The 13,277-nt window shown below is 40.6% G+C and overlaps 1 protein-coding gene across 3 annotated transcripts; it reads left to right on the plus strand.

Annotated features, from left to right (window-relative positions):
* Window positions 1–474: 474 nt before the first annotated feature.
* irf2b (interferon regulatory factor 2b) lies at window positions 475–12,379 on the plus strand. Of its 3 annotated transcripts, none has more exon segments than NM_001123615.1 (9): window positions 475–486; window positions 1,957–2,049; window positions 2,406–2,505; window positions 2,639–2,815; window positions 4,410–4,444; window positions 4,632–4,755; window positions 7,074–7,238; window positions 8,011–8,054; window positions 11,176–11,475. In NM_001123615.1, coding segments are annotated over 8 exon segments (1,032 nt in total). In that variant the 5' UTR covers window positions 475–486; window positions 1,957–1,962.
* The last annotated feature ends 898 nt before the right edge of the window (window positions 12,380–13,277 follow it).

Consider the following 13,277-nt stretch of genomic DNA (forward strand, 5'->3'; position numbering starts at 1 on the left):
GGATCATTAATAATGGGCAAAAATTCCATTGTTTTCTCATATTGTATGTAGGGTTTACAGTACACTAGTTGTCTGTCCACATTGTCAGAAATCAACTATGCAAAAAACACTGTAGCAAGTTTGGAAACAGAGAAACTGGTTTCGTTTCAAGCAGGAAAGGCAAGCTGGAATCCAACCAGATGGGTGTTGAGGAAGTGAAAATGAAATTGAGTTGTCCGTTGTAGAGGCGTAGACCAATGAGAAGACTTCCGTGCTCTCCAGAACCCTGTGCAACGCCATCTAGGCTCAGGGGACGTGAGACAAACAAATCGGGAGGGGATTTCCACGCCAAGCACTTCCTTTACTTGTTTTGCTTTCGATCTGGACACTGAAATAGGCTAAATTCACTTTTCGTTTGATATACAGAAACTCGAACTACACGAGAATATTGTGCAACTGACAAGAGGACTGTCGATTAATCAAGCTGAATAGAACACTTTATCGCAGGTAACGTTTCCGCATGTTATTATCGCTGAAGTTCTGTATCTATAGAATCACGAAGCGACATTGTAAACCCTAATCGAAAGTAATAGAATGTTGATCCATTGGCCAACCGACTTGGAATGAAGTTTATTTTCACTTTTGGGTTGATATGTCTGGCAGCTTTCTTGTGAACTTGAATTAGCACAGCTGTCAGTTTAGACGACAACGTGACTTGACAAGACGGAGCGAAATGTTTCTTTGTGGCGCATTGCGCACCAAAATGTCTACAGGCAATTGTTGCGGTATAAACATTTACAGGTAGTTGTCTGTTATGTTGTGTATGTTATCAGACTAAGACAGAAATGGGCAGTATAATGGAATTGGAACACGCTTGGTAAATTACATGACTACTAGGCTACAACTGCAGGGTTTATTAAATGATAACTAAGTTATTTTACTGCTTAATTTTTAAAGCAAACCAGAATATGTATGATAAACCCAAGATGCATGCATATATATTAAAGTAACATTCTAATATCCTGTTACTGAATATTGGTTTAGGAGTTAGTTGCATTTTGTTGAAGTGGACTTTGATCACTACTTGATTACTCTACCTCTACCTGTAGCCAATCATTCTCAACTCTACGATACCGGATGAAGTTTGGTGGCGATGAGATGACTTGGCGGAGTGTAGCCTACCTCCGACTACATCGAGTCGGTATCTGTAGATGGTGGTAAAAATGTCAATTATTTCATGCATACCTTGTACGTATGTTTGTCCTGTGTAACTGGGTTATTTTCTTTGGGTGCTGCAATCACTCCTGTATGAAAAATAGCATTTTACGCAACCTCCGCCAAGAGAGCCATTGTTTGTTAAAGTAGGAGCAGCCCTGCACCGCGCAATTTGACAGTCACATAGAATTACGTTTTTATCAAGACCTTCGGATTGCAGCAACTGAAAGAAAAGAACACAGTCACACATGACAAACAAGTACAAGGTACGCATGAAAGAATGGACATTTTTACTAGTATCGACTGATACTGACTCGATGTAGTCGGAAGTAGGCTACACTGCCAAAACTCAGCGCCTCGCTGCTCAACTCCATCGGGAAACGTGGATTTGAGAATTCTTGGCTGCCGTTGCATGCAGCAATAACTAAGCAGCTTGCATGGTCATCACAAGCTTATGTGCACCTTTAACCATTAACACCTTATTACACATCAACAAAGTAAAGCTTGACGTGTGCTAAAACACAACTGCGCCTTTTCGCGTTTTGTTGTAATCCCTCTAAAATATTTGTTGTGGCGCAGGGTTTCTGCTCTGTTGTAAGAGAATGAAATCAGATGTTGCTGATGGGCTCAGGGAATGATGTCATCCCCTAATGGGCCTCTTTGCCACAGAGATTTTCTGACCTGTTGCTGTCTACAGGAAGCTAAGGAAAGGGATAATTCATTACATTTACTGTTTATCTCCTCCTTGCTCTGTGTCTGCAGGCGACCATGCCCGTGGAGAGGATGCGAATGCGGCCATGGCTGGTGGAACAGATAAACTCTTCCCTAATCCCTGGCCTGATATGGATTAATAGAGTGAGTGAAATGTGTCTTTTATTGAGACATTCAGTTTTCTTCAGTATGGAAAATCAACACATTCTAAGATTATTCTGTACCAGGTTTTCAGTCTTTGCTCAAGTAATTTGCTACCAAACCCAACAACTTAACCCCTCCGTCACACAAACAGGTTTACACTCCTATCTAAACAGTCAACCATATTCTGTCAAACTTCTGTGTTTTTAAGTTGTGTGTGTTTTTGTTTGCTTGTTATATTTTCTAAATCCTCACTGGCAAGTACTGTATGTAGAAACAGCAACCACACACGTATGTGCTGATGATGTGTTAGCCAAGTTATAAAGTATGTCTGAATCATTGTTGTGATGAACCTGCAGGAGAAGAGGATCTTCCAGATTCCATGGATGCATGCTGCAAGGCATGGCTGGGATTTGGAGAAAGATGCTCCTTTATTTATGAACTGGGCCATTCATACAGGTACAGTAATGAACATGTGAAATGATAATGGCCAACAATACACAGTTCTACATGACCAATGCTACTGTTGTGTTATGACTTAAGTTGATGCAGCAGTATGGCCTTCCCATAATAAGTGATTTTGTCTAATCAGGAAAATACCAACTAGGGATCGACAAACCAGACCCGAAAACATGGAAGGCCAATTTCCGCTGTGCTATGAACTCTCTGCCTGATATTGAGGAGGTGAAAGACAAGAGCATCAAGAAGGGGACTAACGCTTTCAGAGTATACAAGATGCTGTCTGCTTCAGAGCGCCAGACCAAGAAAGGCAAGTGGTTCTCTGAGTCTCTGGCTGCAGGTAGACAGGCAGCCTAATTCTGATATTTTTTTTCACTAATCGTTTTTTTGACCAATCAGATCAGTTCAGAAAAATATCTGAAAAGATCTGATGTGATTGGTCAAAAGACCAATTTAGTTTAAAAAAAAAGAAAAATAAGACCGAATTGGGCTGCCTGTGTAAACGCAGTCTCTGGCTCAGCGAGAACAGTGGTTGAATTCAAATCACATTTTATTTGTAACGTGCTTAGTCTACACCTGTGGTTTACCAACAGTGAACTGCTTGGTAAACAACAGGTTTTGGCTAACAGTGAAATTCTTACTGACGGGTCCTTTTCCCAAATGTAGAGTTTAAGATAAATAGAAATAGTGACGCAAGGAATAAATACAGTGAATAACAATAACAGGTAAAACTAACATGGCTATATACAGGGAGTACCAGGTAGTCACATGGCTATATATAGGCAGTACCAGGTAGTAACATGGCTATATACAGGGAGTACCAGGTAGTAACATGGCTATATACAGGGAGTACCAGGTAGTCACATGGCTATATACAGGGAGTACCAGGTAGTCACATGGCTATATACAGGGAGTACCAGGTAGTCACATGGCTATATACAGGGAGTACCAGGTAGTAACATGGCTATATACAGGGAGTACCAGGTAGTGACATGGCTATATACAGGGAGTACCAGGTAGTCACATGGCTATATACAGGGAGTACCAGGTAGTAACATGGCTATATACAGGGAGTACCAGGTAGTCACATGGCTATATATAGGCAGTACCAGGTAGTAACATGGCTATATACAGGGAGTACCAGGTAGTAACATGGCTATATACAGGGAGTACCAGGTAGTGACATGGCTATATACAGGGAGTACCAGGTAGTCACATGGCTATATACAGGGAGTACCAGGTAGTCACATGGCTATATACAGGGAGTACCAGGTAGTCACATGGCTATATACAGGGAGTACCAGGTAGTCACATGGCTATATACAGGGAGTACCAGGTAGTCACATGGCTATATACAGGGAGTACCAGGTAGTCACATGGCTATATACAGGGAGTACCAGGTAGTCACATGGCTATATACAGGGAGTACCAGGTAGTCACATGGCTATATACAGGGAGTACCAGGTAGTCACATGGCTATATACAGGGAGTACCAGGTAGTCACATGGCTATATACAGGGAGTACCAGGTAGTCACATGGCTATATACAGGGAGTACCAGGTAGTCACATGGCTATATACAGGGAGTACCAGGTAGTCACATGGCTATATACAGGGAGTACCAGGTAGTCACATGGCTATATACAGGGAGTACCAGGTAGTCACATTATAAATGGCAGACTGAAGGATATCCGCTTTCAGAGGGTCACACTTATGACTGTATTAAGGCATTATGATGTGGCCAGTTTTGCATTCAACTTCAATTCATGTGTAATATGTGCTCTGAGTATTCATTTGGTATATGATGTAATAACATGTAGAAAACTGATCCACATTTGACACACTGAAATAGATTGTGTGTAACAATGGACTGTCTATTAACAATGCACTGTGTGTGTTTTCTAGGAAAGAAGAGGACTGAGAAAGGAGGAAAGAACAAGGTAATAACCATCATCAAATTGTTATGTTGTCACAACACCTCCGTGTGTAAGTCTATAATCAATTTCACATTCAAACTATTATTTTAATTGAATAATTTGCATGTAAAATGGTATGAGCATGGATAACAGACCTTCAATGAGGATGGAGAGAGATGCCCACACCCCTCTATCTCTGTCACCCGAGCAGCAGGTGGAGCCCGGGTTCCCAGCCATGGAGAGCATGAATGGGTCTGTTGGAGACCATCGTGGGCCGGTGTTGAAGGTGGAGGTGAAGGAGGAGGTGAAAGAGGATTACTTTACAGACTGCACAGGTAATAGCTGGCATTAGTGTGTTTTTTTTGTGTCCCCAATTGCACACGAATCCCTATATACTTCACTTCTTTTGATCACTTTCCATAGGGCTCTGATCAAAAGTAGTGCACTTTACAGGGAACACAATGCCATTTGTGACCACCTTGTGTCTACAACATACCTCAATCAATGTAATTGATGTTGATTTTGAAGGTGTGTGGTAAACATGCAAGACTGCACAGCTATAGTAGTTAATTATGCTCTTACTAATGTCTTATATGCGTACATCTTGTTTTGTTCGTGTATTTATTATGGATCCCCATTAGTTCTGCCAAGGCAGCAGCTACTCTTCCTGGGGTTTATTATGGATCCCCGTTAGTTCTGCCAAGGCAGCAGCTACTCTTCCTGGGGTTTATTATGGATCCCCGTTAGTTCTGCCAAGGCAGCAGCTACTCTTCCTGGGGTTTATTATGGATCCCCGTTAGTTCTGCCAAGGCAGCAGCTACTCTTCCTGGGGTTTATTAAGGATTAGAGGTCTACCGATTACGATTTTACAACAGCGAAAAAAAGCCGATATTGATTAATATCTCTCTCTCTCTCTCTCTCTCTCTCTCTCTCTCTAGAGAATTACAACAATACTGAATGAACACTTATTTTAACTTAATATAATACATAAATAAAATCCATTTAGTCGCAAATAAATAATGTAACATTCAATTTGGTTTAAATAATGCAAAAACACAGTGTTGGAGAAGAAAGTAAAAGTGCAATATGTGCCATGTAAAAAAGCTAACGTTTAAGTTCCTTGCTCAGAACATGAGAACATATGAAAGCTGGTGGTTCCTTCTAACACGAGTCTTCAATATTCCCAGTTAAGTTTTAGGTTGTAGTTATTATAGGACTATTTCTCTCTATACCATTTATATTTCATATACCTTTGACTATTGGATGTTCTTATAGGCACTATAGTATTGCCAGCCTAATCTCGGGAGTTGATAGGCTTGAAGTCATAAACGGCGTAATGCTTGAAGCACAGCGAAGAGCTGCTGGCAAACGCAGGAAAGTGCTGTTTAAATGAATGCTTACGAGCCTGCTGCTGCCTACCACCGCTCAGTCAGACTGCTCTATCAAATCATAGACTTAATTATAATAACACACAGAAATACGAGCCTTAGGTCATTAATATGGTCAAATCCGGAAACTATCATTTCGAAAACAAAACGTTTATTCTTTCAGTGAAATACGGAACCGTTCTGTATTTTATCTAACGGGTGGCATCCATAAATCTAAATATTCCTGTTACATTGCACAACCTTCAATGTTATGTCATAATTATGTACAATTCTGGCAAATTAATTACGGTCTTTGTTAGGAAGAAATGATCTTCACACAGTTCGCAACGAGCCAGGCGGCAAACTGCTGCATATACCCTGACTCTGCTTGCACAGAACACAAGAGAAGTGACACAATTTCCCTAGTTAAAAGAAATTCATGTTAATAGGCAATATTAACTAAATATGCAGGTTTAAAAATATATACTTGTGTATTGATTTTAAGAAAGGCATTGATGGTTAGGTACATTGGTGCAACGACAGTGCTTTTTTCGCGAATGCGCTTGTTAAATCATCACCCGTTTGGAGAAGTAGGCTGTGATTCGATGATAAATGAACACATACCGCACTTATTATATGAAACGCAGGACCAGCTAGATAAACTAGTAATATCATCAACCATGTGTAGTTAACTAGTGATTATGTTAAGATTGATAGTTTTTTTATAAGATAAGTTTAATGCTAGCTAGCAACCTACCTTGGCTCCTTGCTGCACTCGCGTAACAGGTAGTCAGCCTGCCACGCAGTCTCCTCGTGGAGTGCAATGTAATCGGCCATAATCGGAGTCCAAAAATGCTGATTACCGACTGTTATGAAAACTGGGGCCGATTTCAAGTTAATCGGTCGACCTCTATTATGGATCCACATTAGTCACTACCAAGGCACCGGCTACTCTTCCTGGTATTTCTTATGGATCTCCGTTAGTTCTGCCAAGGCAGCAGCTACTCTTCCTGGGGTTTATTATGGATCCCCATTAGTTCTGCCAAGTCAGCAGCTACTCTTCCTGGGGTCCAAACACATTAAGACACTTACATTACATTTAAAACAAAATATAAAACATTACATCATATAACATTATTACACCACAACATATCTACAATACAAAATGTATAATACCAACATACAACAATATTACAATGTATGTGTGTGTAGAGTGCTTGTGTGCGTATGCGTGTCTTTCCTCTGGATGACCGTTTAATAACCAGGGATCATCCTCTCTTCCTCAGAATATCTTCATCAGAGCAGTCACAGTCCTGGGTACGACCAGTTGATCGTCGACGACCTGCCTTGTGTCTGCCAGACCATCGAGGTGACCACGGAGAATGAGGAGCAGTCAGTCAGCTCCAGCCACCCATACCCACTCCAGATCTCCCCTGTGTCCTCGTATGGAGGTCAGTCCACCCCCCCACCCCCTAAACACTCCCATCCCAACCCATGCCTTAACACAACAGACATGGGTGCTTGCCCTTGAATTTGGTATCCCAATTGGCATGTAGAATTGTGCCTTCAACTCCTCCACCCACGGTGAGGACATTGGCAGCTACAATCTTTCCTGCAGAAGACCTGCAAGTCACATCAGTACCCATCATAGGTTTTAATAGAGTGATAGAATCCTTGTCAGCCACATCAAAGTTAAGCTAGAGTTGAATGAGATCTACAATCAAATAAGACTGATAGGTGAATCATTTATTTGGTGATTGGAGGTATTAATTACTAGATTTTCAACACCATTCTATGCTTGTGGCTTCAAAGGGACAGTATCAGCTCCATTTCAAAATACAAGGTAAAATGGAAACCTTTGAACATTTATTTGAGCCAGGTAGTGTAGTACTGTGTTGTATTGCTTAATGTATATTAGGGTTTATGGCTTTGCTGTTGCAAGCTCAAGGCCAGTGTGTCATCATAAAGATGGCTACATCTCCACTGTCATTCAACCTGCTTCTGTTATTACTGTAGAGTAAGTTAACGTGTTGTAAAGTGACATACAGTACAACTACTAGTCCTGCATGTTTAGTATTTGGTGAAGCATTAAACGATCAATGATTGTTTAGCGGCTGCCGAGAGTATGTCACTGATAGTAGCAGATCATCATCCCTCTCTAACCTGTTAGTCTGGAAATCCCTGACTGTGTTTCATGCTTCTTCTTCCTGGTCTGCTTAACAGAGAGTGACCCAGACAGTGTGCACAGTGAAGAGGACTCCAAGGAGGTAAGGCCTGAGCTCTGTCTACACGTATTATACCAGTCTGTGTACACACTAAAGGACTCTGAACAATAGAATACATATCTGTATCAGAAGCAAAGCACATCATTTAAAACTGGTTGTCCTGGTAATTTAGTAATCACTCAAGACAGACAGATTATTTTGTAAGATTGTAAAGGTACCCAGAAGCCTTTGATTTTAAGCCTGTGCATTAGAGCTGGCCGACACTGATAAAAATCCATATCATGATAAATGTAGTGAATTATCTCGATAAAGATAAATTGAACACTAAGTTCATAACATGAATGCACCAGTTACTCTTTTATATTACCCTTAACTACTGCTGCTACTTTGAAAGTTGTAGCTATCAATTGTCCCATCAACAATCAGCAATATAAGCAAACTTATCCCGTGCCAAACTTAACATTTCTCTAGTAGGGCCCTATAGGTTATTTATCTTAATGAAAGATATCAGCAAAATTTCCACGCTAAGTGGTCGTTAATTTTCAGCACCTTTAAGGAGCGGTTGTAACACGGAGCGATAGCTTTGTTTTATGGTGCCACTGTAGATGGCCTGTTTATGGTGCCATTGTAGCTGGCCTGTTCGCTAAGGCAAGGGAAGGGCACTTCGCTAGCAACATTCGCTTATTCCAATAGGGCTGAGCGGCATGGCTGGGCCTGCCTGGGAACACAGACACATACAGCTGAAACATCTGATAAACAAGCCTTAACTTGAAGCCCACCATTTTGAATTCATGACATTAGCCAGTTCTACTGCTTAACAGCTGAGTACAGTAACTGTAGCATGGTAATACTGTCACTCTACCTCTACCTGTACCACTACCTCTAGCTTATATTGTCAGTTCCTGTTCTAGAGTGCTCTGATGTAAAGAAAGACAAAACAACAGAAGGCAGCTCTCTGGTGAATACTGGATTCACTTGTTTCCCATGGCTAATGATTCACCCTAATTTAATATCTTGAATTGTCCTCAAAACAAGCCCAATCACAAATCAAACACGAACAGTGTGTTTGATTTGTGATTGGTAAGTATTTGTAATTGGAAAGTATTCATACCCCTTCACCTGTTCCACATTTTGTTGTTAGCCTGAATACAATTTTTATTAAATATATATCCCTCACCCATCTACACACAGTACCCCATAATGACAAAGTGAAAAGATGTATTTAGAAATGTTTTATGTTTTTGGGGGAAAATTAAATACAGAAATATCTCTTACATATGTATTCATACACCTGAGTCAATACTTTGTAGAAGCACCTTTGGCAGCGATTACAGCTGTGAGTCTTTCTGGGTAAGTTTGTAAGAGCTTTCCACACCTGGATTGTGCAACATTTGCCAAGTTTCTTTCTTTAAAAAAATCTTCAAGTTCTGTCAAATTGGTAGTGGTTACTTGCTAGACAACCATTTTCAGGGCTTGCCATAGATTTTCAAGCAGATTTAAGTCAACACTGTGTCTCGGCCATTCCTTGGTAAGCAACTCCATTGTAGGTTTGGCCTTTTGTTTTAGGTTATTGTCCTGCTGGAAGGTGAATTCATCTCCCAGTGTCTGGTGGAAAGCAGACTACCAGGTTTTCCACTAGGATTTTGCCTGTGCTTAGCTCCATTCTGTTTATTTTTTTATCCTGAAAAACTCTCCAGTCCTTAACAATTACAAGCATACCCATAACATAATGCAGCCACCACAATGCTTGAAAATATGGAGAGTGGTACTCAGTAATGTGCTGTGTTGTGTTTGACACAAACATAACACTTTGTATTCAGGACAAAAAGTTAATTTCTTTGCCACATTTTTTGCAGTATTACTTTAGTGCGTTGTTGCAAACAGGATGCACGTTTTGAAATATTTTATTCTGTACAGGCTTCCTCCTTTTCACTCTGTCAATTAGGTTAGTATTGTGGAGTAACTACGTTGTTGATCCATCCTCAGTTTTCTCTTATCATAGCCATTAAACTCTGTAACTGTTTTAAAGTCACTATTGGCCTCATGGTGAAATCCCTGAGTAGTTTCCTTCCTCTCTCTGGTAACTGAGTTAGGAAGAACACCTGTATCTTTGTAGTGACTTGGTGTATTTATACGCCATCCAAAGTGTAATTAATAACTGCACCATGCTCAAAAGGATATTTAATGTCTACCAATAGGTGCCCTTTGCGAGGCATTGGAAAACCTCCCTGGTCTTTGTGGTTGAATCTGTTTGAAATTCACTGCTTGACTGGGGGACCTTACAGATAAGTGGATGTGTGGGGTACAGAGATGAGGATGTCATTAAAAAAAATCATGTTAATCTCTATTATTGCGCACTGAGTGAGTCCATGCAACTTATTATGTGACTTGTTAAGCAATCTTTACTCCTGAACTTATTTAGGCTTGCCATAAAGGGGTTGAATACTTGTTGACTCAAGACATTTCGGCTTTTAATTGTTAAACTTTTGAAAAAAAACCCATTCCACTTTCATATTATGGGGTATTGTGTGTTGGCCAGTGACACAAAAAAAAAAATCTCAATTGAATCCATTTTAAATTTGGCCTGAAAAAGTCAAGGTGTGTGAACCATTTCTGAAGGCAATGTACATACCGTTACAAAACAAGGCCAATAGCAAATCAAGCACATGCATATCGTTACAGAATGCATTATTTATATCTTAAATGTTGCCTTTGTGTTGTTTGAATACATATTGACATGCCCACTGGAGGAACAGAGAACTAGTATAACACCAGGCTGTTTTTCTGTGTCCAATGAAGCCCTGGGTGGAGAGATGAGGTCCCTTTTTAGTATGAGATCCCTTAGTATAGCTAAATCATGCAGAGCTCAACAGCAGGAGGACAAGCATGTTAGAAAGTATTAAGAACAAGTTTGACAGTGCTCATAAACATGACAATATATGTGAATGTCAATGTGTTTCAGCCACGTTTTGCTAGACTTGCTATGTCAATGAAATTCCCTCTTCTAATGCTTTAAATTATTTATGAAGATTCTGCAAACAGACCACTATACATGTTGAGAAATATGCTAGTAGCCAAGTCTATATTCATGTATATCCTGAAATGAGTGTTTGAATGGTTATGGTGTTGGCTGAGTTAAACCTACCTTCTGTGTGACTTGCAGGATCTTCGTGGCGGGCTGTGGGAATCAAGTTTCACTTCCTCTGTGCTGAGAGTTCCCTCGTGCTCACTACCCAGCATGGCCACCTTTGTCACTGGTGGAAAGGTAACCAACTTCAAAGTGACCAGCACCAGGGACCCCATGCCCCTCATTAGCTACAGCAACAGCCCCTGGACCAGGGACATGCCAGCAGCCCAGCACCCTCCCTCAGAGGAGGCTTCCTCCAGCCAAGCCTCTGCTGCCGAGACCAGAGCCAGCGTTATCATGAAGACACCAGACGTCTCCTCTGTCAAGACCTGCTGAAGCCCTGGCAGTGCAGTGACTCAAGACCAGATACAGGCCAGTCAGTGGCAGGCTTGGCGTTGAAAAGCATTGATCACTGCTGGGCTTGTTGTTCGACCAGAGTGCCTACTCATAGGAATGACTGGGACTATGTCAATTGGACATTCAGTATAGGGGCTCTGTGAGCTGTAGAATATGAATCGATGCCCAAACTGAACCTGCCAAGATCTCAGGGCCTTTTAGATGGGATGGGAGTGAGGGGATGAATCTACAAACTGTTGGGCATATGTCCCACTCTCCACCCACTGTTAATAATGTATATACTGATATGTCTGTGTAATGGCATACCGCTTCTGCACCTTATGGAAAACACTGATGGGGATGTGTGTGGCCACCCTGGCTGTGTGTTTACACTGACAGCAAGGCTGAAGCCTGGGAAAGGCCTTAAGAGGCCTTGCTGATCTAACTTTCCAACCTTGTCTTTGACCTTCAAGGTGATGCCATCCATTGGTTAGAAGGATGAAGTGAGTAAATGCACCTGGTCATTTATCTTGATGCCTTTTAAGCACGCTTATATATATATTTTTATATAAAGGGACATTTTAATCTAAGGTGGACAATTTATTTGATTTGTATATTTTTTACTCAATGAAAGATTTGATTCTTTGTTAGATTTGTTTTTATTGTTATTTACATGACACATTATGAAGAAAAAAAATCATTTTTATCAACAAGTCTGCATTTGTGACATCTCATGTGTGTGAATTTGTATAGGCTTGTTGCTTATGTGTGTCTAAATGTAATGGTGTGTTTTTAAATTAGTTACTAAATCCATTTACACACGTTTGAGTGTGTCACACATTCATGGCCAACTCTTAATCCTGTGGATCAACATGCAAATCTTAATAAAAATCTTGTTTTGTAATCTTGTGGTACTACAGTGTAGTAGACGGTTTTTCAAGTGACAGATTACCAGAGGTCAGCAATGTCTGTTTCTGACCATGTGTGAAACGTTTATGTAGTTGTTTGTTCAGCTGTTGGATTCAAGAAATTTGTTTCACTGTTCTTTTCCTGCTGTCCTTTCTCAACTCTGGAAGATTTTTAAAGAAAATGGTGCCAACAGTGAGTGTTTTGCCTCTGTATGTTGACTCATAGTATTACTTGTTTCAACAGGCATGAATGCAGTGATATTCCAGCTATTGCATAATGGCTCTTAAAAGTCTACAAATACTAGTGATTTGTAAACTGAAAATTGAGGGGTTTTTCTTCTTCCTTTTTTATTTTATTTTTATTTTATTTTTTATTTTTTTTAAACCTGGTTTCCTCTCAACAATCCTTTCACATTCTATTGGGGGGGAGCTCTTCAGCAGCACACCAAATGGGCCTGCTTTGGCTCATGCTCTGGCTGCCTTTTAGTTTCGGTTGCTGTTCTTAGCCTCTTAACTTCCTGTTTGTGCCTGAACACACAGCCAATTGGTGCCCGGGTTGCTGTGACAACCACACACCAGATAGGTCATTAATCAATCCCAGAGTAAACAGTCTCAACCACTCCACAGGATAGTCCAGACAGAGCAAATAACAGCACGCAAATGCCAAGCATTATGAATTGGCAATGCTAAAGGACTGGACCATCAGACATCTGCAGATCTTAAAATGCATTGTCCAGCCCAAGGACTACATGCACCTTTGTTTGAATGAAAAGCGGTATATAATACAACTATTACATTTTCATTTTGTTTCATTCATGTCCTTGGTTTGGTTGAATAGTCTCTGGGCAAATGGTCAAGTTCATGACTACTGTAGTTACAGTGCCTTCAGAAAGT

The sequence above is a fragment of the Salmo salar genome, chromosome 09 (assembly GCF_965601325.2).
Source record: "Salmo salar chromosome 09, fSalSal1, whole genome shotgun sequence".
Lineage (NCBI taxonomy): Eukaryota > Metazoa > Chordata > Actinopteri > Salmoniformes > Salmonidae > Salmo > Salmo salar.

Coding starts and splice junctions, on each gene's coding strand:
- irf2b (XM_014212773.3), top strand. Junction 2,506..2,638: donor GAACTGGGCCATTCATACAG/GTACAGTAATGA, acceptor TTGTCTAATCAG/GAAAATACCAACTAGGGATC. Junction 4,445..4,631: donor AGAAAGGAGGAAAGAACAAG/GTAATAACCATC, acceptor TCACCCGAGCAG/CAGGTGGAGCCCGGGTTCCC.